Source organism: Anopheles gambiae, chromosome 3, assembly GCF_943734735.2.
Source record: "Anopheles gambiae chromosome 3, idAnoGambNW_F1_1, whole genome shotgun sequence".
Taxonomy (NCBI): Eukaryota; Metazoa; Arthropoda; class Insecta; order Diptera; family Culicidae; genus Anopheles; species Anopheles gambiae.
In genome coordinates, this window is record NC_064602.1 from 91,967,835 (window position 1) to 91,991,318 (window position 23,484).

Below are 23,484 nucleotides of genomic sequence, written 5' to 3' on the forward strand. Positions count from 1 at the left end.
CTTTTTTTGGGCGCAAACAGTTCATGGTTCAGTTCTTCAGATGGTGTTCAGCAACCACGAAACGTGTGGCAAAAGAAGCACAAACTACGATTCAGCGTGGAAAGTAATGTCACGTCAAACCAGATTGAGATTATGAAGCGTTTCACATAATTCATTGTTCAGTTGAATAATTTGCATTAAATTTACTTAAACTCTCTTTGCAACATTTAGTTGAATTGAAATACTTATGTTCCACTCTCAACTTCATTTAGAATTATCAAATAAAAATAAAGCCCAGCGGCCATCGTGCACAGTGTTGAGTTTTCATCATTTTTCAATTAAATGTCATCATGCTGTCTGAGCTCATGACCGCACAGTCGGCAGCTCGCAAGACATGTTTTCCTGTGCTTCAGGTGCACAAATCAATTTCGTCGCAAAAGTAATTACATTTTCCCCTAGTCTGCCGTTTCTCCACTGTTAATGCAATGAGCACACAACTTTCCAACGCAAACGACGAAGAAGGTGGTGAAGCGTCCAAAAGCACCATCATAGGGCCGCTCAACTTTACCAAGGACTCGTCAACCGATCCCCCAACGTCGCTGGTCGATGAGCGGACGGTACCGTGCATGTTCTGCAGCAACACATACGATTTCCACACTCCCGACAACGGTTCCGACCAATGTCTGGCTCATCTGTACCTGGTCCACCGACTGGTGGTGGCCGATGTGAAGGAAATTGCCTGCCTGCCCAGCTACTGTTACTACTGGAAGGAAAAGTTCGCCCACGAACCGGTGGAGAAATATTGCTCCTCCATGCTGCTGAACCAGCTGCCCGACGGTACGAGCTCACCGAACGAGAAGTATTTCCTGCTGAGCGACGTTGAACCGTTGGACTACGAGCTGCGGCAACGGCTGCGAAGGGAGAAGCTGGAGCTCGTCCTCACCCGCCATCAGTTCGAACGGACGGATCGGAATTTTAACCGCGGCTGCCTGTACTGCCGTGACTATCGGGCGGAAACGCGCCCCGAGTTTGTGAGCCATCTCTACACGAAGCACTTTCTCCTGCTGGGCAAGCCGGAACATCTGGTGTTTGTGGACGAGCTGATCGAAATCGTGCAGGACAAGCTGAACCGGTTGATCTGTTTGTTCTGCGAAAAGCTGTTCAAAGATCGGCCCACGCTCAAGGAACACATGCGCAAGAAGGGCCACAAGCGCATCAACCCGGACAACCACTACTACGATCGGTTCTTTCTCGTCAACTATCGGCTCAAGCAGAAGCCCGAGTACGTGCCCATCGCGAAGCGGAAAGAGGAAAGCCGCGTCTTTGCGTCCGACTCCGACTCCGACTCCGATTGGTCCGACTGGAACGGGGAGGAGCAAACGACCACGTGTCTGTTCTGTACGCACGCCGAAGCAAATGTGGACACGCTGAAGCGCCATATGGTGGCGAAGCATACGTTTGATTTCGATCAAACCGTGGCGGACATGAGCTTCTATCAGCGCGTAAAGGTGGTGAACTTTATTCGCCGTCAGATGCACATACGCAAGTGTATTGCGTGTGGCGAGCAGTGCCCCGATTACGAGAGTCTTTGCAAGCATCTGGCAGAGTTGAACCACTTCCGGCTGGACAAGGAAGCGGGTGCGTGGGACCAGCCGGAGTACTTCTTTCCCACGTACGAGGACGACCAGTTCCTGTGCCATCTCGAGGAGGTGGACAACGAGCGGGACGAGCTGTCGCAGGAGGAAGGATCGATCGTTATATCGGAGAGCGTTACGGCGAGCATCAATCTCGATGCCGAATCATTATCGTTGGAAAACTTTAAACTGTAGCACGCGACGGTACTAGTTTAGAGGATGTGTTTTTTTGTGATAAAAGCTTCCGTTGAACAAATAAAGTGGTTTAACAATGCAAATATTCAAATACAAAAACTGATTGTTCCAATGATTGCTGGGATATCTGAAACGGGCCTTGGGTTGTTCTGAACCGGGAAACAAGTTAACGAAGAAGAGAAGAAGAAGACGCTGTAACTGTCATTGCGTTTGTTTACGTTTGGAAGGGACGCGTAAACAACCGCGAATCGTTCGCAGAGGAAAGTAGTTGTCGGGTTGCAATTCGAGTGAGAATCAAAAGAATGGAAAAAAGTGAAACACGTGCGTTGTGTATGGAAAGTGTGGCCACAAAACTGCCGGACGTTTGCCGTGTTTGTCTGCTGGACGAAACCGACGGCCAGACGGAACTGTACACCATCGACGATGTGTACGTGCAGCCAAACAGTGTGGAGCATATGAACTGTTTCCGAGATATTTTATCCATTTTTATTAATGATGAGGTAATTTTGTGGAGTTCACTTTGCTTCCATTACTTCAATTCACTCACAATTTGCTCAATTTTCAGCTCGAATCGTGCAACGAATCGCTGCTGCCCAAGCACATCTGCACCAGGTGTGTGACTCGGGCACAGGAAGCGTACCAGTTCATCGAGCAGTGCCAGCGGGCGGACAAACTTCTGGAGCAGTGCTTTGAAAGCCTTCACAGTAAAACGAAAACCAATGCCACCGTAGCATCCCCCGCGAAAAGTCCCACATCCGAGGGCACAGTGATTAAGCTGGAAATAGCGAATGCCCGCCCCGCCTGTGACGACGCGGAGGACAGCAATGCGGAGGAAATGGAGCACCCCGTCAGCCAGCCACTGATGATACAGAAAGGGAAACGCTGGTACTGTGACAAATGCAGCAAGAGCTTCAGCCAGCCGCAAACGCTGCGCCGGCACTACCGGATACACGACGAAACGGGCAGCAGTAAGATAGCGTGCCCGCAGTGTGACCGGCAGTTTTTGCGCTCGGACGATCTGACGCGCCACATACGGACGCACACCGGGGAGCGGCCGTACCGGTGCAAGCTGTGCCCGAAGAAGTACAAGCAGGGCTCGGAGCTGAAGGAGCACATGCTAACGCACAGCCAGGAGAAGCAGTTCCGGTGCGAGGAGTGCAACAAACAGCTTGCCTCGCGCAATGGCCTGTACGTGCACATGAAGCTGCACCGGGGGGAAAAGCCGCACGCCTGTCCGCATTGCGACAAACGGTTTACCACGTCGAGCGAGCGCATCTCGCACGTTCGGCACATACACACGCCACGGAAGTGAAACGCTCTCAAAACCCGTCATTACGAACTATTCTGTTTTGAAATAAAATTCGTTCCTAGGTTTGTTATAGGACTTTTTACTTACTGTACTTTTCATTTCCACATTACATTTTCTTTTGGGGACTTGATCGAAAACCCACTTATTACGGCGTCCAGTAGAAACCACTCGTTGCTCAAAGGGCCTTGGAACTCGAGAGTGGTCGCTTGCGCGGCCGTTGGCAGCGTACCGGATTGTACCATGCTTTCCTCTTCGCTATAAATTTCCAATCGTTTGCAGCAACCGTTCACCGTTTCGTCTCCACCATTGTTTGTCATTTTAAAATTGATTTCATATTTTACACACTTTTTGGGAAGTTGAAAATTGTCCAACAAATTCACTCCTAGCGTGGGATGAAGCGTGCACGACGATTGTACCATAACGAATATGTTTGTGTCGCTCGTTACAGCCTGGCCGCTTACCAGTTGATCACAAAGCGTAAGCTGTAAACCTAACTTTCGGAGCACTTTTTCCAACGATCGTTGATGGTTTTCGCCAATGTGATTCCTATCAATGGCGGGCAGTGTTATTATAAACGCTTCCTTGGCAGTGTAGATTGTTTTGCCAAATACGATCATCAGCTCACCGATCGGTGGGTGGTTGGACAGTATTTTCTCTATCGTCTGGAAGCAAAAAAAAACGGGTGTAAATCCAACGTATTTGAATGAAGTGATAGTGTTTTTCCCCGGCTTCGAGCTTTAATACTCACATCGAACAGCATTTCCACGCACTGCACCACATGTTGCGCCTTTTCGCGCTGCTTTTGTATCCGAAGTTCCGCCACAGAATGGGTAGCGTCCGTCGGTTCAGCTGACTCCAGCTTCTTTACCATCGCCCGAAAGGTTGTGTATGGGAAGGGAATTTGTGTGCGATTGTACAGCAACAGCTCCACAATGGTGCGAACAATTCTGCTCGCACAGCCGTGCGTGATTAGTGGTGTGTCCAACTCAATGCTTATACTGTCCATATCGATATCTTTCACTTTCTTTGATTCTAATTTAGTGCAAGAATGTATGCCGGCAAACGGCATAGAAGGGTTTGTTTGATTATTGTTGTTTGTTTACACTTCGATACGGAAGCGGGTAGCTTCGTCTGTCATTCAAAAAGTAACTGCCAAAAACGCCACCCGTCAACTGCCCGCGATTGCTATATACAAGGTGTGACGAGCAAATATTTGTATTGTTTTGTTTTTACCGTTTCGTGCAGTAAAACTAAAAACTAATTAATTCCTTGCACCCTAAATCGTAAATTAGCCGATCACAACGCATCACTTACTAGCGTGGCACACTTTCAACAGCACTAAATCCTTCACCTTGTCGTAATCGAAATAGCGCGGAAAGTCCATACACACATTGATGAGCTTCCAGCGGTTCACGCCGAACCGGCCGTTACGCTTTTCAAAGTAGCGCAGAAAGTAATCGTAGCACGGTGCGACCGAGTCCATGTCCTCGAGCGTGAATACGTAGCGCTTTTCCAGCGCGATGTAGATCGCCTTCAGCTTCGGCAGCTCTAGCAGCAAACTAACAATCGTCCGCACGAACGCTTCCGTTATGTCATCGTCGTAGATCACTGGCAAAAGAAAACGAACAAAAAATGAATTTGTTAGATAAAATTGTTGCAACGGATGAACGTATCAACCATATCTGCTTACCATCGGCGGCAATCACGTACTGCACGTCCTGGAGTTTGGTCTTCAAATCGCGTGGATAGTCCTGATAACTAACCTTGAAGTCGAGCTCGGTGACATGCACACGGCAGTGCGGGTTTGAAAGATGAGCATTTCTTTGCACGTTGTCCCGTAACAGATCCAGCAGCCCTTCAATATCAATGTCTGTTGAAGATGGAATAAAATGTTACTTCTTTTCACGATGTTTTAGCACGAAGCAACTGTATCACTTCGAACGTACCGGTGCAGATGACTTCTCGTGCATACATGCTAGCGACTATGCTGGTAAGCCCAACGCCGGACCCAAGTTCCAGGATGTGAGTGTTTTTGAACTTTCGCTCGTTGTGCATGATATAATCGCCCAGCAGTAGTGCACCGCGCCATATCTGCAGTCCAACCGCGTCCAGCCGCGTCGACTTACGATGCTCTAGGTAGGGGTAAGAGCAGACACATGCCATTAACCAAATTTCGAAAAACAAAACTCTCGAAAAAAAACCTTCACCAACCTATATCTATCGCTCCTTTCCGCTGGCGCACCACAACAACGTCGCCATCTTTATCGAGCACGATTGGAGGTGGTTTTGTATCTTTCTGGTGCGTTGCTATGCAACATTCATCACCGGATTCACCGTACAACAGCACTTCCTCCTGCTCCTCTTCACACAAACTGTCACCATAATCCGATGCGAATGATTCTTCTTCAAAACAGCTTTCTTCCTCCACCTCCTCCGAGTCTTTGACGCTTGATGCCTTCGACTCGCTGTCAGCCTCGGGCTGACCGTTGTGCTGTTTGTCCATGCCATTTGCTAGCCCCGGCTGTGTGCCGTTCTCGGCGGGCGCAGCATCGCGGCGGTTTGGATACACAAAGGTAAATTTAGAAATAGAATCTGCACAAACGGAGACATCATTCCCGCGGGGAACAAAAGTTTGCCACAGGAAGAAAGGGGGGCGGAGCGTTTGGGAAGAAGAATGAGAAAAGTTATGAAATATCCGCCCTGGGATCAAAGGATCGTTAGCAAAAAGCAAGAAGCAACAGCCTCGCCTTTGGAGGAGGCGTTTAGGAAAATTTCGAAGCACATGCACAAGCGGTAATTTTTCGGCGAAGAAAAAATCCGTCATACTCACTGCCATTACCCGTTTCTGTGCTGCAGAATTCTGCCTCGCTGTACAGCTCCGACGTAACTTCGAGTACGGACATCGTGCGAACGGGGTTTTTGTTTCACTTTTCCGCCAATGTTTCTGTAAGCATTTGGTGACGAGTTGGGTCTTTGCTGAGAACGTTTTCGCGTGCGTGCCAAACCAGCTAATCAAAGCACGCGCAGCGTACTCAGCATTTGCACGCCCAAATCTCTACTGACGACAATATTAGAACACAGCGCCGACGGGACCGTGGCGATTCGGGTCGCTTATTCTACACACGAAACGGAGCGCAGTCCGACAACAACAGAAGCGCGCCGACCGAGCGGTTTTATGCTGTGTATAAATAATTTACCATTTCACGACCACCGTCTAGAATATGTGTCGTATTGTGTCCGTTCGTTTTAATAGCATTTTCGCCGCTGCTGCTGCGAATCAACAGATGCGCTAATGTTTGTGAGCAGCGGCTGGCGACACCGACGCTGTAATAGTTCCGACAACAACAGGCGTGCGGGGAATATGCGGCCCAGGCCAAACTCCTCCTCCATGTGATCAACAAAGCAGAGCCGCAAGCAATTCGCGGAAAGTGAAAACAGCACGTGACTTTGGGTGTTATTTTTACATCGGCTAGACGCTGCAATTTGCGTCGCTGTCCTGTGGTATGACCAGGCAACTTATTTCCCCGGATGGATACAACGTACAGCACGGCGCGTTTTATGAATGAAAATAATCCAGCCACTCCAGGGGAGGGGGGGAGGGGGCTATTCAGGCCCCGCTACACCTCTCGATGTGAGCGCGTGCCACAGATGCACCTGAAACGGCAAGCCAAAGGTCTAGGTTAAAAGCCAATCCGGTAGCACTTCGCGCAGCGGGGATCACCGGGCACGTAACGGCATACCTAACGGGGTGTTAAAAATAGCATTTTACCGCTCACAAACAGCTGATCACACGATTCGAACGCTGAGCCTGGGGTGCCTGGGGGGATGCAATCGACGAGACAGCGATTCGAGGGAAAAGGGTTTTGTTTTTCTTTTTTTTTTTTTGGTATCAGCAGCGTCTAGGAAAATATGTAAACAAAGGCAACCAGATGATTCAGCTGGTGCCAAGATTTATATATAACGATTTTGGCGCATTTTTAATTTTGGATAATTATTTAAACGTAGTTAATTTGCAATTATGTTTTGCACGAACACAAAGAATATTTTCAATTAATTACTTACGTTTTTCATTATTTTTTACATTTTAATAAACTGAGCTATAAACCTTGTTAGAATTTAGACCAGCTGTATTAATCTTGTGTCATCTCCGTCTTTTTGACAGCTCTCAGTGTGGAAACGGCATGTAAACAAAACAATTGCTGCGTTCGTTTTTCTGTGTGCTTTTACGCTTTTGGCTGGTTTTTAATTAATACACAACGCTTCCACAGTAATGGACGACGACGAAGAAACCCTCTGTAGGTATGGAACGGCCCTACCAGCATTTGAAGAAGGTAAGTAAGCAGTATTAGGCCAGCGACTAACACCAACTACACCAACTTCACAATTGCCCACTCTCGGCACCCACAGATGCAGTGCCGTCGAAAAAGCCCATCACGGTCGAGGACCAGATCGTGCTGGATAGCAATGGAAAGCGCCGGTTCCATGGCGCATTTACGGGCGGGTTTTCGGCGGGCTACTGGAACACGGTCGGCTCGGAGGAAGGCTGGAAACCGGCCGAGTTTAAAAGCTCGCGCACGGAGAAATCCTCCCTTGCGCGGCAGCAAAATCCGATGGATTTCATGGACGAGGAGGACCTGGGCGAGTTCGGCATTGCGCCACAGCGTGTGCAGGCGAAGGAAGACTTTGCGCACAGCAGTGCGGCCGGCCGGTCCAACAAACGACGCTTGGATCTGGCCTTTTCCAAGGGTCCAATTCCGGGTCAGCCCGTGTTGCGCGCGCTGCTCGAACCGGCCAGGGAGAAAACGGCCGTGAAGATACTCAAAAAGATGGGCTGGAGGGAAGGGCAAGGAATCGGTGAGCGACAAACGAAGCGAGAGAAAAAGCGAGCCAACGAGCGGAACAGCAAGGAGCAGTATATCTTGAAAATGTACGGCTGTGAGATTCCGGGTCGTGAGGGGCAAACCAGCGCCAGCGCGGAGAACGACGACGGGGATGATGGGGAGGAATCGGACGGTTCGGACAGTGACTATGAGATAACGTTCGCGCCGGATGATTTCGATCCCTTGGTAGCGGCCCTAAAGGACAACACGTTCGGGCTGGGCTACAGTGGGCTGGACCGTGGCGGCACTTCGAAAGGATTCCAGCTGTTCGATACGCTCGAGGTGGTCGATCGCAACAACAAAAAGCTTTCCATCCGCGGGCAAGCATTCGGCATCGGTGCGCTGGAAGACGATGACGATTTAGACGTGTACGCACGGGATGACATGTCGCGGTACGATTTTTCGCTCGAAGATAGATCCAAATCGAAGCGGGCGATAGAGGGGAAAAAGTCGGGCAGTGAAGCGAACACGCTGGAAGGCTTCTGCCCGGTCAGCAGTTCCCGCAAGCTGGCGAAGAAGGTGTTCCGAGTGGACGTGCCGGAAGTGTTCAGGCCACGGAATTGGGAGGAACGACGCTCGCGCTTCGACCGCATCGACGAGGAACGGGCGAGGAAGATGCAGCAAGAAAACGAGTACAAAATCAAGGGACTCGGAAGGCACGATCTTGACCCGAAGGAACGGGGAGCGATTCTCGGTGAGCAGACGGTCGCCAAGAATCCGGTGCTGGAAATGATAAACAAGCAAAGTTCCAACTTTGTCCGGCGGGAAGTTATGAATGAGGTGGTAGATCCGCTTCCGCAGGAAACGAAACGCGCGGCAAGCGAAGAGAAGAGTGGACAAGATTCAAAGCGGGACAGCTCACCGTCGATCGTTCCCTCGGGTCTGGTACAACAGCCGAGTGTGCTGCAGCGCCAGTACGTCGGTTCCACCAAGGAAGGGTTCAAACCGTTCATTGCGATGCCCGACAAGCAGGAACGCTACGAACGGTTCCTTGCCTTTCAGCCAACGGAGCGCTACCTGACCCGCGAACAGTACCTCGAATCGTTGCAACCGCTAAACCTTTCCGCCTGGGATCGGGAGCGAGAGCGGAAGGAGTTTATGCAGGCCGAACGCATGTACCGCCCACTGGACGGCCTTATGTCCGAACGGTTCGTTACGGCATCGAGCCTGATAGCGGACAAAACCATTCCCGCCGATGGGGACGCAGGCAAACCGCGCGAAATTCGCATGACACGCAGCCGCGTAATGTGGAAGCCCCACAAGGACATCTGCAAACGCTTCAACGTGCCGGAACCGTTCGGCGGAATGATGGTGGACGATACCGATGCGGTGGAGAAACGGCGCAAAGAGAAGGGCAAGTTCTCCGTGTTCGATTACCTCGAAGCGCCGGTTACGAATAGGCGAGATTTTGTAACACCGACCATGATACCGGTCGCACAACAGGTAGCGGAAGACAAGCGACCAAACGGTGGCGGCAGCAAACCGGTGGAACAGTCGAGCGGCACGAGTACGGCCGGGCAGAGATGTTCGTCGAAAGATTTTTTCCTAACCGAAAGTACGTCATCCGCGAAGGAAGTTGACCGGAACGATGGCGTTACGATTGAGCAGCCAAAACCACCAACATCTCAAACTTCCCGGACGGTGCCCACAAAACCGCCGTACAAAAAACGAACCGAATTGGAGGAAAAGGTGCTCGAGGCGACCAATAAAAAGCCGGAAGAGAAGCGTGACCTTTTCAAGTCCATCTTTTGCAGCAGCGATGAAGAGGAGCAGGAAGATGAGCAGTCGAAGAATCAGCAGTCGTCGAAACCGATCGATGGACCAGCAGCTCCATCCGGAAGCGCGGCATTAACCGACGAGGAAAAGCTTAAGATGGTCGACAGCTTCGTATCGATCAAGCCCGCCAGCCAGCTAAACATTCTGCGCAATAACTCTCCACCTCGTGGGATTTTTAAGAATTTGTTCGAATTCAAAAAACCACAACACGCTGACGGGGAAGATCGTTCAAAGCGCGACAGCGTTCTGCAGTGCTCATCGAAAGCTGCAGCGGGCAAAGCGAAGGAGATTCTTCAACAAGCTGGTAAAGACGGAGCAAAGAATGATACCGATTCGTCCAGCGATTCGGACCCGGACAGTGCGTCCGATTCGGACGAACCGGAATACTATGGTCCACGGTTACCGTCGCAGGGTGGTGCCAACAATGCTCCCCATTCAAAGGCTCCCGTCGAGCCAGCATCGCATTCGCTTCTGAGTGGTCGGGAAGTAGCGGGAACACCAACGGGAAGGTACACCGAGGTATGGATCGAAAAAGATGCCGGCGAGGATCGACACTCGTCTTCGGGAAGGGCGAAGAAAAAGAAAAAACACAAACATCATGAGCACAAGAAAAAATCGAAGGGGAAGCACAAAAAAGAGAAAAAGAAAAGCAGCAATAAGCATAAGAGTAAACGATAGCCGCCGTGTGTGTGTGCGTACTACGTTTGGTTTTTGGCAATAAAGCTACCCAGGTAGTGCGAAGTGTTACGTTGATTTTCTTTCCTTTTTTTGTGTCCATCTATGAACCGCGCCGCTGGTCCGTTGCTTTCCATTTAAATTCATTTTTATTGCGTCATTACATAAATTCGACACTAAAACAGGGAGTAGTGATTGGCAGGGCAGAAAGGTTGGCTAACTCAAAGGATTTTTTCCCACCCCGCTCTCACTGTCCTGCCCAAACGAGTCTTGAGAAGGCAACTCAGTGCTGGGGAAATTGGGTGCCAGAAGGAGAAGACGAGAGTGCCACGCATTTGATATGAGCAATTAAAAAAAAACAAAAACGCCGCTTTCGAGCCGAGAAAACATTAAGACGGTGGCGTTAAAAAAAAAGCTATCTTCTCTACTGCCGATAATTCAAACTAGGCGCTAACTAAAAAAACACCTTTCTTTCTAACACTCGTTACATTGGTTAGATGAGAGGAATAGAAAATAGATTGCGCGCAAACTAATAAAAAAAAAACAATTTTATAAAATCAAACAATCCGAACACGAAAGTTTGTTTCCCCTCGTATTATTTTGCCTTTCGATTAGTAATTAACACCCATATCATCAGTCAATCGTCGACATTATGGATCTTTCAGTTCATAACAACATGTCGTCGCGATCCTGCGAGAAGCGGGAGAACAAATGGCAGTGTATCAGTATGTGTGTGTGTTTGTGGTGGGTGAACACGTAATCCCCGTTTCTAGGACCTTGCCTGCTGCGTCTTTGTAATCGTCTCCATTCTTATGCTTTCCAATGTCTACTTGATTATATAGATAGACAACGAGCTAAAAATGAATGTTGTGGCTTGATGGAGAAGAGACGGATTGAACCAAACGGATAGAACCAAAGCCACATTTCACACGACCAACCTTCGTCCGATCCCTTCCGAGGTATATGCAATTGTTTATCCTACCACACCCCAACCATAGAGGCAGTGTCGCCCTTCCCTACGCTTTTAGGACGTAAACTGTAGCTGTTTCTAGATTGCTCTACTAATTATTTTCACTACACTTTCCCGAGAAACATTCCTGCAATAGTTTTCCATCTCTCTTACGGTGTGTGCCTTCCTCTATCGTTGATTTTGTTTCGCTTTTAAAAGCACAATCGGTTATTATAGCTCCAGCTGGTGATACTGTTTTCCTCCATTATCCGGCACACAACGACACTTGTAGGTGTGTCACGCGACATCAGATTTACAATTTTGTTGACCGGATTTTGTTGTTTTGCAACTTTCCAATAAGAATAGTCGTTGCATTTGTCTACCATCATGCGCGTTCCTGTAATCTGTTGCCATCGAAACATGACTTGTTTTGTTTTGTTTTGTTTGTTTTTGTTTTCTTCGTTCTGGGCGGTTAATGAAACCACTCACTATCGGCACATCGTTTAGGATCGCCCCATTTCAGCTCTACACACCTTTGCGCGGGTAACAACACTTTGATACGGCGTGTGCTGCGTGTGTGTGTGTGTGCTTACACTTACTTGCTAATACGTATTGTATAAAAATATGCTATCAGAAAGTATGTTCATTTTCGTGCAATCCACACAGTGCTGCGTACTGTGCGCCCTTTACCTAGAGCGTGTTCACCACCTCCCTTGTTAAAATATATGATTCCCTTCGCTCTTCTCTCTCTCTCTCTATCTCTCTCTGTCCGGGCTCGTTGCATCGCCAGCAGTAGTAGTAGTATGCAGCCAGTGGCCGGTGGTCGGACCGGTAGGACGGCACAGCCCACGCGCCCGTTACAGCCAGCATCAGTTGAGGGACCGCTTTCGGAGCAGCAGATGCGAACCTAGGGAAAGAGATTTCCTGCGCGTCATTATGGGGGAATAGGTTATGCTGCCCGTCGAATGGTTGTGGTGTTTGTTCGTGCCGGAGGCGGATAGGGCGGTAGGAGAGGCAAACAGTTTGGTGGAGGATGATTTTCTGCCCCCGGCAGCGTTGGCAGTGGATGAGGATGATGACGGCGTTTTCCCCGAGCCCGACGGTGCCTTTAGCCCCGCGGTAGTGGAATGTGGCGAGCCGCTGCTGGTGGTCGCTTTACCGGCGGACGAATGCGACCCACTGCCACCGGTGTTTTTGTTCGCGTTTCCGGCACTTCGACGACGCCGGGAATGCTCTGCTTTTAGCCAATCAACATTTACAGCACACACAAGAACACAGCCCAACCACATACAGCGTGAATATTGCATGATTTGCATGAGTAAAGAGTTGAAACAGTAGGCGGGGTGGTTTATGAATGGCGAACATAAAACACATTAAAAAGAAAATACAAAAGAAAAAAAAAAGATACAAGAAAAAAAGAAACCATAAATTAGTGAAAAAGAAGCAACAATGTAAGTGCACGAAATGAGATGAATGTGTAAAAAAAGAACAACAAAAATGAAAGAATAACATTGCTTTACAATTATTAAACCCCCCTGTAGAAAATAACAACCAAAAACATGAACCGACACATGGCCTTCAAACCAGATGCAAAGCACAAGCTGGTAGTGGACAAATGGTTCCCTAGGGATGGAATTTGCTACAAAAAAAAGCGAACCATTTACTAACCTCCCGGGTCCGTGTTCTTTGCCGGCGTTATCGTCGGCTTCACCTTGCGCTGCTGTCCGTCGCCAGTGGTGGACGTGCCGCTGCCACCAACGCCGTGGCCAGACTTGTGGTGCTGATAGGACGAGATGCCAGAGATGGACGTGCTTGCGCCTGCGCCGGCCGTACGCTCTCCACCGCCGTTCCTATGTTCCGTCTTGATCGTTTGCGGCTTGTGCACGGTCACGTTGTTCCAGTAGTCCATCTGTTCGGTCCGCGCCGTCTTCAGCGCCTGCTGCAGTTCGGTATCGTTGGCTGGTATTTTCTACAAAGCGTACCAAATACCACATGGAATTATTATCACAAATTCCACAATCCCCCATAGGCTATCGTGCCCGTACTATACGTACCCGCAGCTTTCTGATGATGCGCTGCATAACGTCGGCCGACACCAGCCCGAAGTCAAACAGCGAGCACATGTGCAGCACAAAGTTGCGGTAGAGGTTGCGGGCCATCAGCTCGCGGCCGCGGAGATCGATAAACATTTCCAGCGCGATCGGTATCTGGCAGTCGCCGGAGTAGCCGTACTTCATGACGTGCAGGTTCCACAGCTTCATCAGCTCCTTCTCGCCCTCGTTAACGTCGGTGAACTCGTCGATCATCTGCATCGTTTTCTGCTGCAGCCAGAGCGGATCGCTCTCGCCCTCCGAGTCGATGTCGAGCTCCCTCGGGTACACTGGCAGACACGTCATGGTGTGATGGTACATTCTGCCGGAAGCCAAAAAGAAAAGAGGATATAATAAGAGACAGTTGGTGGGGAAAATGGACCTGCAACAAGTGTGTGCATCCATGCTTCACCCACCTGCTGTGGCCGGTAATGTACGGCCGCTGGCTGTCGAACTCGTTCTCGTCGTTGTCGATAAACTCGGACAGGCTCGGTTTCGGTCGCCGCGGGCGACAGACGAGCAGGTTCGTCACCACCGTCCGGCGCATCGGATCGCGCACCGTGTAGGCCGTCGTCGGGCCGAGCAGATCGTGCGGCGACCCATTGTACGACCCGTCGTACAGCTCGTTGATCGTCACGTCGATGCGGGCACCCTCCGGGATGGGCACGTAGTTGAAGTTGAGCCGCGCGTGGCACAGCTTCAGATGCTTCAGCAGCGAGTACAGCACGGCACAGTTCAAGGAGCACCACGGGCACGTATAGTCGTCCCCGGTCTCCGTGCGCTGGCGGGAGTAGTTGTTGTGGATGAAGTGATAGATCACCCGCTTGCCGTCTTCCTCCTTCTTTGGACCCACCTCACCCCCGTTGCTGACCACGACGGCCAGGTTCGACTTCTCGTCGACCATTGGCGTGTCTTCATCGCCCGGAGCCGTCGCCGACGGTTCAACCTCATCGGGATGGCCCGCCGCCGCGGCCGCCGGCGTCAGAATGCTGTTGTTGTTGATGTTGATGTTCAGCCCCTTCCGGTACGGTTCCAGGGACGGTGGTTTGTGGTTCTCCTTATCGCTGTACCCGTTCTCCAGCTTGATCTCCGCCGCACCGGCGGGCTCGTACCCGCGCGGCGGCTCTTTGGTCCACAGCAGCCGAACCTTGAGAATGGGCCGGATCATCTCCTCGTAGCGATCGATAAAGTCCTCGCTGGTCGGTGGCAGCACGTCGCCCTTGGCACAGTCGTCCGACGGCAGAAAGTCCATGATGTCGTACGCTTCCGGCATCGACGACCAGTACCGGTTCTTGATCGGCGAACCGTACTTGGCCGCGACCGTCTTCTGGTGCGAGATGATCTCCCGCACCGTCAGCTCGTAGTCCGCCTGCTTCAGCAGACACCGGCCGTACTTGTCGCACACGGTCAGCTCGGTGCTGTACAGCTTGCTGTGGCCGTGCAGCTTCTGCCGCTTGGCCGACGGTTCCTCGCCGTCGCTCACCGTGCCAGCGCTGTTGGTGAGGTAGTTATTGTGCTCGCCCCCGTTCGTATCGCCCGGGCCGGCCCCTGCCGGTGCCGTGTACTGCACGCGAAATCGCAGTACGAACGAGACCTGCGTGGCGGCCACCTGATTCACCATGCCGTTGGTGTTGAACGTATCCGTCGGTATGCTCACGATCGGTGGTTTCTCCTCCTGCCCGAGGGTGCCACCGCTGCCGCCCCCCTCCACCGCTGGCTGCTCATCCTTGGGATTCACCAGCACCTGCGACTTGCCGATCGTCAGCTGCATCTGGGTGGCGGCCGACGCGTCCTTGCGCTTGGTGTGCGCGATCTTGAGCAGATTCGTCTCCACCTGCACACACTTGCGCCCACAGTCGGACGCCCCGATGTCCGCCTCGTCGTGCGGCTCGTCGGGGAAGGCATTTTTCAGCGGCACCACGATCCCGTTGCTGTCCGCCGCACCGTTGCGGATCGTTTGATTCTTCTCGTCGAAGAAGCCCAGAAACACCAGCGTCAGGTAGCCGTCGGCCATCGTCAGACCGTTCGCCTTCTCCGAGCGCAGCTTGGCCACCTTCTTCTCGAGCATTGAGTCGATTTTGAAAGACTGGCGGGATTTGTGAGATCGAGACATGCGATTACGCATGTAGGTCAGATTGCGGTGCAGAAAGATTGGCTGGCACGGAGCAATGGAGAAAAGAAATACGTTCACGTTAGCGGATTTTGCTGTTATTTTATGTGTTTTGTTGAAGTTTTGTCTCACCTTTAAAATGTTTCGCGTTCGAAGAAATCGATAAATGTGTGTGGATTCTGCAAGAGAGAAAAAAATGCGATAAAATTCGGTCTATTTGTAGTCGTTTATTCGTCATTTTATCTGCTCCAGATGTTTCCAAAAGGAACAATTTAATGTATGAAGATTTTCATCCCAAGTAGGACCTTTATACTCACTTTCGAAGGCCTGCATAAACACCTCGTGATCGGTGGTCAGTGTCTCGGCCCGCGGCGGTCGGCCCATCACCTCCGTATCCTTTTCCTTCTTCCTCAGGGGATGGTTCTTTTTGGTTTTGCTGCTGGTGCTGCCGCCGCCCGACGACGATGGGACGCAGCCCGCCCCAGCAGGTGAAACGTCCGGGTGCTTCCTGGCCTGCTTTTCCATCGCGCTTCGTGCAAGTGTGCCGCCGTCGTCGGAGCAGAAAAAAACTATCGCTACACCGGTAGTCACGCTACCCCGCACGGCAGGTGGTCGGTTCGGCGCTTCGCTTGCGGATACTGACCATGCAGCAGGAATTGCGATAAGTTCGGTGCTTTTTCTTCCCCTTCCCGCGATTCCTGAAATGCCCCGATTACACTGCGCTGCTGCGGCTCCCCCTGCTCGTAACAATAGAGTGCTATGCACCCGCAGCACAAACACACAAACTCACACGCACACCCAAACACACACACACACACACTCACACACACGCTCACGCGCTAGAAAATGACAGAAATACGCGGCTTGCCTTCTATGCAGGAGTCAGAGCGTACTATGGCTGTTTTTTCCGCCGTTCAGCACCTGTGCTGTCTCGCTCACACCAACGCGCAGGTCCGGATCGTGGTGGTCTGCCCTTCTGCCCTCGCTGGCGCGCCGTGCTAGGACAATTGTTGGAAAGCAAAACGTTCCTCCATACGATTTCCGCTTCACCTTCGTTTCACTGCACTGCGAACGGAATTGCACTAGCGCCCGTTTGGCACTGCGACTAGTGGAAATGGGAGCTTCCCGTCAAACGATGCACAGCGAGCGCGCGCCAACAGCAGCCATGGAACGCACTTTGTTACGCTTCTTCACGGGGCTGTTCCGAGGAAAAGGCCCATATCACACAAATTCCGCTGATATTCTCGGACGATCTGTTCGATGCGTGCTTTGGGTGAACCGCTCGCCGAATCGAAATCGGGATCGCACAAGGGAAAGGGAACTGATATTTGCGGCAGGCGTACGCTTCTCAGTTCCCTTGCGTAGAATTCCTTGCCTAGAATATTACAATAATCTGCAGTACCCGCTCAAAAAGGGAGCGCTTGACAGTGGGTGACGCTGAGCAGGTTTTAGTACAACTTTTGCAACCGCAACTGACAGCCAGCAGCTGTTCAAGGTGTCTTTATACACGGTCGGCTACAAAATCAGTCAATTGAAAATGGAATAAAATGCACGAAATCATACTTCGAGCTGTAATTTCTATTATCCTATTCTTGAGAGGGTAATCAAAACGATCTAATAGATATATAATTTAATTAATTTGCTCAAACTGACCTTGAACTCGCCAAGAAAAGAGAGTTGAATTTTTCGGAGCCACCCTGTAGATTCCTCAATTGGAAGTTTTCGCCCCAATGTTTTTTTCCCCTAAAGCTTATACTGTCTAATTTATTTTTTGATGAGTTTTTAAAAATATTTTTTGTACGATTTAAAGAGCTAAGGAGAAAATAAATGGAGTATATGCTAAAAAATCAATTAAATAAACAGCACAGCACAATCGGTACAGCTTGCTCTGTTATTGAACAACCTTGTGCCGAACTGTCATTTGGGGCCAATGTTTGCTGATTATTTGTAAACTTTTCGTAGAAAATCTAGAAAATTTGCCTTTTCCTGAACGCCCAAGAATAAGCGATTAGTTTAGTTATTTTGAATTGCCACCGCATAACGCAAGCAGCTCCCGAGAGTGCGTTTCTGCAAAAATGGAATCCAATCTAAACAAGGTGTTGAGCATGAATCGGCAGCAACTCAGCGGTCAGCTGTACAAGTACACCAACGTGATGAAAGGTAGGAACATCGTTTGCATTATCCTCGTCCCAACATTTAACCGAAACTAATCCCGCTCCTTGCAGGCTGGCAGTATCGGTGGTTTAGTGTCGATGCGCAGGGCGGCCTGCTCAGCTACTACCTGTGCGAACCGGCCGGGGAAGACTCGAGCTCCTCGTCCCACATCGTCGGCAGTACGCCCCGCGGCCAGGTTCATCTAGCCGGAGCGGTGATCTGTCCGAGCGATGAAGATTCGAAAACGTTCACCGTGAATTGCGCCTCGGGCGACATGCTGAAACTGCGCGCGGTTGATGCACGCGCTCGCCAGGAGTGGGTCGACGGGTTGCGGGCCGTCGTGGAGAGTCATTCGAACTCCACCGGTACGGCACTGCCGCCGCGTGATCAGCTGGCCGCGCACGATGCGTTCGGTGCGGCCAGGCAGCAGCTGCAGCAGACGGAGCTCAGCAATGCCGCGCTGGCCCGGGCGATCGAGAATTTGGCCGGTCCGCTCTCGAACACCGATCCGGATCTGCTGATGGTGAAGGCACTGTCCGCTGCCAGCACGCACTGTTTGCTGCAGTGTTTGGGGCTGCTACAAAGGCACCAGGAGCTGGTGCCCGATCCGCGCCTCGAGCAAAGCTTCTAGCCCCACAGGCGCCCGATGTCGCGCGACGGATGCAACAGAAGCTCTTACTGAAGCGTGAAGGTATGAGTCCGTTGCAGCGTCAGAGCGTTCGGAAAATATCATGTTCTCGGAGGGGGAAACGAACATCATTAGCTGGATAATTTCCTCGCATGCCTTTCCTTTAGCATTCATAAACGTCCCTTCAACTGTGCGTGTGAATGGAGTGAGTCGTTTAACAATTATTATTATTTACTATATAGTCGTGTCCTCGAATATTGATGTATTTAGCCAAAATGAGATAGAAATGGGTCGGGACGCTATGCTTCTATAATCGTTATAGTCCTACATTCCCGTAGGATGTAGTTGCTTGATAACTAAACAGTTCCAAGTGTAAAATAAAGCCCTCGTTTAAATGTGTGGTAGACAACAAATGTGCTGTACCTCATTTATTATCCACTTTGTTACTTATATACGATACAAAATAAACGTATGAACCGATATGCCCCGAAACACCATCCTCACTCACTCGCTGTACCATTTCTTCTTGCGTACCGGCTGTTTCGTCGCCTGGCTGATCATATTTTTGTACTTGCCGATGGCCTCGTTAAAGAAGGCGTCTTCCTTCTTCAGCTCATTTACGTTCATTTTCTGCTTCACTCTCTTATTGCCCTGCTTCGCAATGCGATTACGCGCTGCCTCCTGCTTGCGCCGCAATTTCTTGCCCTCCTTGCGCTCCTCCTTGATGCGCTGCAGGTGCGCATCGGCCTGGTACGTAATCTTGCGGTTCGAGCGCAGCCCCGCTTTGCCCTCCTTCGACAGCTCGCCCGAGAACGGCGTCACCATCTGTTCGAGGTCGCGCTTGCGCTGCTTCTTCTTCGGTACCAGCGCGACCGGTTTCGCGTTCGGATTCAGCTTTTGCAGCAGGGCTGTCGGCGCCACGGCCAGCTTTTCCAGCGTTTGCCGCTTCGTTTCCTTTCTGCTCTGCGACCGTTTTGCCTTCTTCTCCTGCAGCTCCTGTATCTTCTTCTGGTAGGTAGGATTGTTTGCGCGCGATTTTTCCAACCGCTTTTGCCGTATGTTGTACACGTTTCGGTCCTCGATGCTGAACGACACGATCGGCCGACTGTTCTTGCCAAACACTGACGGGTTGTTGTTGAGCTTCCGCAGCACGTCCAGCGCTATTTCGTGCTTTGGAAACGAAACGAACCCATAGCCGCGCGACCGTCCCGCTGCGCTGCCAAACGATGGACGGTTGTCTCGCATCACGCGACACTCGCGGGGCCTGTAGGAGGTGAAGTTGATGATCATCTTGCGCAGATCTTCGTTCGTGTAGCTTTGCGGGATGTTGTGAATGGTTAGCCGGTCGCGTGCGACGAACCGGTTGAAGTTCTTGAGGATTTCATTGCTGCGCTGTTCCAGGCGCAACCGTTGCGACATATCGGACTGTGACACGCCCTTTGCCGCCGGCGAACCGGCCATTATCAGGCCTTCCTTCAGAAGGTACAGATTGCGCGAATCTTTCGCACGCTTCTCCTGCTTTGCCTTCTCCCGATCCAGGATGTCCTTCTTGCGCAGCGCGGGCATGATTTCGGCGTACTGATCGTGCACCTTCAGCTTCAGACTTTGTCGGCAGCTTAGCTGTGCCGAGTCTTTCAGCTTAAAGATTACAAACGCCGTACCCTTCGAGTGGCCTGATATACGTTCCCGGTTGATCAACACCTTCTCCACTATGCCAAACTGGGACATGATTTCCTTCAGCTCGTTCGCTTCCACATCGTAGGGAAGGTTCTTTACGAACACTTCGCGGCCTTCTTCCACTTCATTGCGATTCTCCTGTTTAATCTTAGCTTTCAGTAGCTTCGATGGCTTTTTGTCTTCATCTTCCTCATCTTCATCCTCTTCATCATCGAAATCTTCCTCATCATCATCGAATTCGTCGTCATCCCCATCATCTTCATCATCATCCTCATCATCCTCATCGTCCATTTCGTCGTCCTCCTCGTCGTCCTCAGCATCATCCTCCTCGTCGTCATCCTCATCCTCCTGCTTGATTTCAACATCTTCATCGTCTTCGAGTTTGATGGCATCTTCCTCTTTGATTTTCTCCTGCTTCACCCTGGAATAGTCCGATTTATCTTTTGCATACTGCACCCCTATCTTTCTTCCCATGTAAACATGCCCGTCCATCTCGTCGATCGCTTTATCCGATTCTTCGCGCTGGGAAAACTGCAGAAACGCACAACCGACCATCTTGCCATCTTCCCGCTTAAGGATATTCACTTCCTCCAGTTTGCCGAACTGTTCGAATTCCTTGCGCAGCTTCTTTTCGGTGATTTTGTATGAAAGGTTTCGCACGATGATGCGGCATTGCCGGTGAAAGTACGAGCGGCTTCGCCTGCGTAATTCATTTATGCTGAATTTTTTGGCCTTGTGGGCCTGTGCTAGAGCCATCTGAAAGGATCCGACAGTTTGGGTTGAGAAGAAAATGAAAACAAATTACGATTATGTTTTCGAGATACGAAAAACTGAACAGAAACGCACGTTTTCCTCGCACGAGCACCAGATCAGAAAACACGTTGTGAGTGAGAGGTTTTGTTTATCCCTCGGAACTGTCAAATCACCGGCCAATTTACACAAGGTTCATGGATGAAAGATAATTTTGGCTGTTTGTACTAAAAACCATTTTCAACAGAAAAATAAAATTTTCAATTCGTTGTGTAAGTTTAGCATTAAAAAACTGCTACTTTCTATTTAAATAACAAATATAAACAGAATATTTATTTTTTATAATCATGTCTCAAATTTTCCTCGTCACACCTTTCCTTATTACCTTGCACCCAAATGTAAATAAACAGCATTGCCCAAACACATTCAGCATGAGCCGGATCGTAGTGAACTTTATGCACGGACGGGGGTTAATTTTTAATGCCGAAGGTAAGATTTTGTGATTATTCCTACTAACCCTCAGCTAATAATCGTTCCACCGTCCATTTTAGACTATCTGAAGCTCCGGTTCGAATATCGAATAGTTGGCAATCTAATTGGCGTTCCCGTCTCCCACCCAAGAAATGTGAACCAGCAAGGAATGCCGGTCGCCCTATCGGCGTATGAAGTGAAGCTGCTTCTAGACAAGGAAATAATAACTTTGGTGGATAAAACTGGCGCTTTACAACGGATTCCTTCCGACGAGCAGTCGCAGCAGTATGGCGCGATGGTTGAGCAACAGAAGCAAGAAATGCATATGCCCGTGGTCGAGAAAAGGCTTGAAGCGTTTCGAAAACACATGCCAAGAATCATTGAAGGCAAGCGCCGGAAGCTATTGAAGTCGGGAGTAAAAGAAGAAGGTATACAAGTAAGACAAACCCTTCCAGTTGTGACCATTCGGTGATGAGGTTTTTTTTAAATATTTGTAGATATCCATCTCGATCCTGAGCAGCTGCTCGATCAAGAAAAGAAAAGGATAATGCAGGAAAAGTTCGATCAAATGGTACAGATTCCATTAAAGTACCCTCTCACACTTGGTAAGCGTTGTGCCCATTGTCACGAACCAGCGGGACGATTTTATTTACATTTTCCCCTTTTAAAGAATTTTCCGAATGCTCGATCGCCTTGAGCGCCCAAGAGGATGTAAAGTATCGCGTCTTTAAATCGCTCTGGCAACAGGGAGGCTTCATCACAACAGGAGATGCATTCGGATGCGACTTTCTGCTCTATCCAGGCGATCCGATGTGTTTCCACGCGTCACACACGGTGCACGTGCTGGCGGGAGGCGTTTCTCAAAAGCTAGACGCAAAGTACCTGATCCGGATCTGTCGACTATCGGTGGTAGTGAATAAGCTGTGCGTTATCGCCTACGTCGACGAGTCGAGCGACGAGGTGCACTTTGAAACTCTCGAATGGGAAGGTAACGTTACGAATAAAGGAGACACGTTTTGAGAAGCAATTGGGAAGGTTTGTTTTACAGAGGCTAAATACGTTTTTACTCTAAATAATCGCGTTACAACAAACACCTACCCCCGCCGGTACCGTCTCACTGTGCTTCACTTGCGAGATGAGCCTTTCGTTTCTCCTTCCCCAGAAGGATGGCATTCTTGAACAGCTTGCAGTACAGCTCGATCGCGGCCGGGCTATCGTCATTGCCGGGCACCGGGTAAGTGATCAGGTTGGGATTGCAGTTCGTATCGACGATGCCGATCGTCGGAATATTCATCTTGGCCGCATCGCGCACGGCCGTATGCATGTCCAGCACGTTGTTCATGGTGTTGAAAAATATGCACAAATCCGGCAGCCGGGTGACCGCCCCGAACTGCACCTTAGCGTTGGTGAACACACCGCCCCGCCAGTAGCGCGTGTGGGCGAACTCCCCGCACTCCTTCGCCGTTTGCTCTACCCTGTGCGCGTTCAGTGCGTTTCGATTGAAGAACAGTATGATCCCGTCCCGGTACGCAATGTGGGCGGCAACGTTTAGCGCCGCGCGCAAATAATCCACCGTCTTATCCAGATCGATAATGCAATGCCCCAGCCGGCTACCGTACAGGTAACCCTTCATGTTGTCGTTCAGTGTGCCCTCCTTGTGGCCGAAATGGACCCGTGCCTTGAACAAATCTTCCACGGTGAACAGCTTGTGCACGCCGAAGTAGTCCGGATGGCTTAGCACGTCGGAACCTGGCGCAAAATGTACGCAGAGTGATTAGACAACATACAGGGGATGGGTTTCGCTTGAACTTACCTTTTTCAGGCGCTACCAATTGCTGCTCAGGCATTGTGACTGTGGCCATTGACCGCGGTAAATCTAAAACAAAACAAAAAAAAACCGTGATGTAATGTACCGGCACGGTACTACGGCTGTCTTGCGGATTCTTACTCAGCTTGCCGGCAGCAACAATCCTACGCAGAAGCATTTTTGTGCTGGAATTTATGGACTACGATGAAGTAGGATGCTTTAATGACTAGTTCAGTAAGTAAAATGCAAGAAATCTGTGTGGGAAACGAGTTTTTAAGCGAATAATTTGCAGCTCGCTGAACAAAACTCCGTACGCGTGCTGTTTATTGACAACAATTGACGTTTATTTTTATTTTGATGCAATGACAGAAACGCCTCCCCGAGCAAGGTTCACACAAAC

At 50.3% G+C, this 23,484-nt stretch overlaps 10 protein-coding genes across 12 annotated transcripts; 5 read left to right on the top strand and 5 right to left on the bottom strand.

Moving 5' to 3' along the window:
* The first annotated feature begins 327 nt into the window (after positions 1-327).
* On the top strand, positions 328-1,907 carry LOC1280782 (zinc finger protein 277). Its single transcript, XM_320648.5, has one exon. It carries the CDS (start codon positions 465-467, stop codon positions 1,806-1,808), a length of 1,344 nt encoding a protein of 447 aa, XP_320648.5. The 5' UTR covers positions 328-464; the 3' UTR covers positions 1,809-1,907.
* An 89-nt stretch (positions 1,908-1,996) lies between these two features.
* Positions 1,997-3,199, top strand: LOC1280781 (oocyte zinc finger protein XlCOF28). The gene is made up of 2 exons (XM_061660768.1): positions 1,997-2,308; positions 2,374-3,199. Exons 1-2 carry the CDS (start codon positions 2,111-2,113, stop codon positions 3,118-3,120), a joined length of 945 nt encoding a protein of 314 aa, XP_061516752.1. The 5' UTR covers positions 1,997-2,110; the 3' UTR covers positions 3,121-3,199.
* Positions 3,177-4,186, bottom strand: LOC1280780 (uncharacterized). Its single transcript, XM_320646.6, has 2 exons — positions 3,866-4,186; positions 3,177-3,779 (listed from the first exon to the last, which is right to left on the bottom strand). The coding sequence occupies exons 1-2, from the start codon at positions 4,184-4,186 to the stop codon at positions 3,213-3,215; spliced, it is 888 nt and encodes a 295-aa protein (XP_320646.4). The 3' UTR covers positions 3,177-3,212.
* On the bottom strand, positions 3,177-7,040 carry LOC1280779 (methyltransferase-like protein 22). 2 transcript variants are annotated; one of them, XM_061660766.1, is made up of 6 exons: positions 6,858-7,040; positions 5,948-6,771; positions 5,329-5,709; positions 5,064-5,249; positions 4,808-4,987; positions 3,177-4,725 (listed from the first exon to the last, which is right to left on the bottom strand). In XM_061660766.1, exons 2-6 carry the CDS (start codon positions 6,018-6,020, stop codon positions 4,424-4,426), a joined length of 1,122 nt encoding a protein of 373 aa, XP_061516750.1. In that variant the 5' UTR covers positions 6,021-6,771; positions 6,858-7,040; the 3' UTR covers positions 3,177-4,423. The 2 variants fall into 2 exon arrangements, with proteins under 2 accessions (XP_061516750.1, XP_061516751.1); XM_061660767.1 differs by having other exon boundaries at positions 4,317-4,725; positions 5,957-6,771; positions 6,858-7,029.
* Positions 7,041-7,266: 226 nt separating this feature from the next.
* LOC1280778 (G patch domain-containing protein 1 homolog) lies at positions 7,267-10,520 on the top strand. Its single transcript, XM_061660771.1, has 2 exons — positions 7,267-7,448; positions 7,525-10,520. Exons 1-2 carry the CDS (start codon positions 7,388-7,390, stop codon positions 10,449-10,451), a joined length of 2,988 nt encoding a protein of 995 aa, XP_061516755.1. The 5' UTR covers positions 7,267-7,387; the 3' UTR covers positions 10,452-10,520.
* A 54-nt stretch (positions 10,521-10,574) lies between these two features.
* Positions 10,575-17,066, bottom strand: LOC1280777 (polycomb protein suz12-B). 2 transcript variants are annotated; one of them, XM_061660770.1, is made up of 6 exons: positions 15,915-17,066; positions 15,730-15,776; positions 13,904-15,642; positions 13,452-13,809; positions 13,066-13,366; positions 10,575-12,304 (listed from the first exon to the last, which is right to left on the bottom strand). In XM_061660770.1, exons 1-6 carry the CDS (start codon positions 16,120-16,122, stop codon positions 12,267-12,269), a joined length of 2,691 nt encoding a protein of 896 aa, XP_061516754.1. In that variant the 5' UTR covers positions 16,123-17,066; the 3' UTR covers positions 10,575-12,266. The 2 variants fall into 2 exon arrangements, with proteins under 2 accessions (XP_061516754.1, XP_061516753.1); XM_061660769.1 differs by having other exon boundaries at positions 10,575-12,631.
* A 436-nt stretch (positions 17,067-17,502) lies between these two features.
* LOC1280776 (oxysterol-binding protein-related protein 11) lies at positions 17,503-18,792 on the top strand. Its single transcript, XM_320642.4, has 2 exons — positions 17,503-17,757; positions 17,823-18,792. Exons 1-2 carry the CDS (start codon positions 17,673-17,675, stop codon positions 18,380-18,382), a joined length of 645 nt encoding a protein of 214 aa, XP_320642.3. The 5' UTR covers positions 17,503-17,672; the 3' UTR covers positions 18,383-18,792.
* On the bottom strand, positions 18,769-21,008 carry LOC1280775 (RNA-binding protein 28). The gene is made up of 2 exons (XM_320641.5): positions 20,903-21,008; positions 18,769-20,812 (listed from the first exon to the last, which is right to left on the bottom strand). Exon 2 carries the CDS (start codon positions 20,810-20,812, stop codon positions 18,884-18,886), a length of 1,929 nt encoding a protein of 642 aa, XP_320641.5. The 5' UTR covers positions 20,903-21,008; the 3' UTR covers positions 18,769-18,883.
* Positions 21,009-21,174: 166 nt separating this feature from the next.
* Positions 21,175-22,304, top strand: LOC4577804 (tRNA-splicing endonuclease subunit Sen34). Its single transcript, XM_001238353.3, has 4 exons — positions 21,175-21,295; positions 21,358-21,705; positions 21,775-21,882; positions 21,948-22,304. The coding sequence occupies exons 1-4, from the start codon at positions 21,238-21,240 to the stop codon at positions 22,295-22,297; spliced, it is 864 nt and encodes a 287-aa protein (XP_001238354.3). The 5' UTR covers positions 21,175-21,237; the 3' UTR covers positions 22,298-22,304.
* Positions 22,305-22,313: 9 nt separating this feature from the next.
* On the bottom strand, positions 22,314-23,428 carry LOC1280773 (small ribosomal subunit protein uS2m). The gene is made up of 3 exons (XM_061654530.1): positions 23,226-23,428; positions 23,091-23,153; positions 22,314-23,026 (listed from the first exon to the last, which is right to left on the bottom strand). Exons 1-3 carry the CDS (start codon positions 23,260-23,262, stop codon positions 22,392-22,394), a joined length of 735 nt encoding a protein of 244 aa, XP_061510514.1. The 5' UTR covers positions 23,263-23,428; the 3' UTR covers positions 22,314-22,391.
* Positions 23,429-23,484: the final 56 nt, after the last annotated feature.

Coding starts and splice junctions, on each gene's coding strand:
- LOC1280782 (XM_320648.5), top strand. CDS start 465: ATGAGCACACAACTTTCCAACGCAAACGACGAAGAAGGTGGTGAAGCG.
- LOC1280781 (XM_061660768.1), top strand. CDS start 2,111: ATGGAAAAAAGTGAAACACGTGCGTTGTGTATGGAAAGTGTGGCCACA. Junction 2,309..2,373: donor CCATTTTTATTAATGATGAG/GTAATTTTGTGG, acceptor CTCAATTTTCAG/CTCGAATCGTGCAACGAATC.
- LOC1280780 (XM_320646.6), bottom strand. CDS start 4,186: ATGCCGTTTGCCGGCATACATTCTTGCACTAAATTAGAATCAAAGAAA. Junction 3,780..3,865: donor GCGTGGAAATGCTGTTCGAT/GTGAGTATTAAA, acceptor TTTTGCTTCCAG/ACGATAGAGAAAATACTGTC.
- LOC1280779 (XM_061660766.1), bottom strand. CDS start 6,020: ATGTCCGTACTCGAAGTTACGTCGGAGCTGTACAGCGAGGCAGAATTC. Junction 5,710..5,947: donor CACAGAAACGGGTAATGGCA/GTGAGTATGACG, acceptor CCGTTTGTGCAG/ATTCTATTTCTAAATTTACC. Junction 5,250..5,328: donor GAAAGGAGCGATAGATATAG/GTTGGTGAAGGT, acceptor ACCCCTACCTAG/AGCATCGTAAGTCGACGCGG.
- LOC1280778 (XM_061660771.1), top strand. CDS start 7,388: ATGGACGACGACGAAGAAACCCTCTGTAGGTATGGAACGGCCCTACCA. Junction 7,449..7,524: donor CCTACCAGCATTTGAAGAAG/GTAAGTAAGCAG, acceptor CGGCACCCACAG/ATGCAGTGCCGTCGAAAAAG.
- LOC1280777 (XM_061660769.1), bottom strand. CDS start 16,122: ATGGAAAAGCAGGCCAGGAAGCACCCGGACGTTTCACCTGCTGGGGCG. Junction 15,777..15,914: donor GTTTATGCAGGCCTTCGAAA/GTGAGTATAAAG, acceptor TCTCTCTTGCAG/AATCCACACACATTTATCGA. Junction 12,632..13,065: donor AAAGAACACGGACCCGGGAG/GTTAGTAAATGG, acceptor GGCTAAAAGCAG/AGCATTCCCGGCGTCGTCGA.
- LOC1280776 (XM_320642.4), top strand. CDS start 17,673: ATGGAATCCAATCTAAACAAGGTGTTGAGCATGAATCGGCAGCAACTC. Junction 17,758..17,822: donor GTACACCAACGTGATGAAAG/GTAGGAACATCG, acceptor CGCTCCTTGCAG/GCTGGCAGTATCGGTGGTTT.
- LOC1280775 (XM_320641.5), bottom strand. CDS start 20,812: ATGGCTCTAGCACAGGCCCACAAGGCCAAAAAATTCAGCATAAATGAA.
- LOC4577804 (XM_001238353.3), top strand. CDS start 21,238: ATGAGCCGGATCGTAGTGAACTTTATGCACGGACGGGGGTTAATTTTT. Junction 21,706..21,774: donor GTCGGGAGTAAAAGAAGAAG/GTATACAAGTAA, acceptor AAATATTTGTAG/ATATCCATCTCGATCCTGAG. Junction 21,883..21,947: donor AAAGTACCCTCTCACACTTG/GTAAGCGTTGTG, acceptor CCCCTTTTAAAG/AATTTTCCGAATGCTCGATC.
- LOC1280773 (XM_061654530.1), bottom strand. CDS start 23,262: ATGCTTCTGCGTAGGATTGTTGCTGCCGGCAAGCTGA. Junction 23,154..23,225: donor TGTTGCTGCCGGCAAGCTGA/GTAAGAATCCGC, acceptor GTTTTGTTTTAG/ATTTACCGCGGTCAATGGCC. Junction 23,027..23,090: donor ATTGGTAGCGCCTGAAAAAG/GTAAGTTCAAGC, acceptor ATTTTGCGCCAG/GTTCCGACGTGCTAAGCCAT.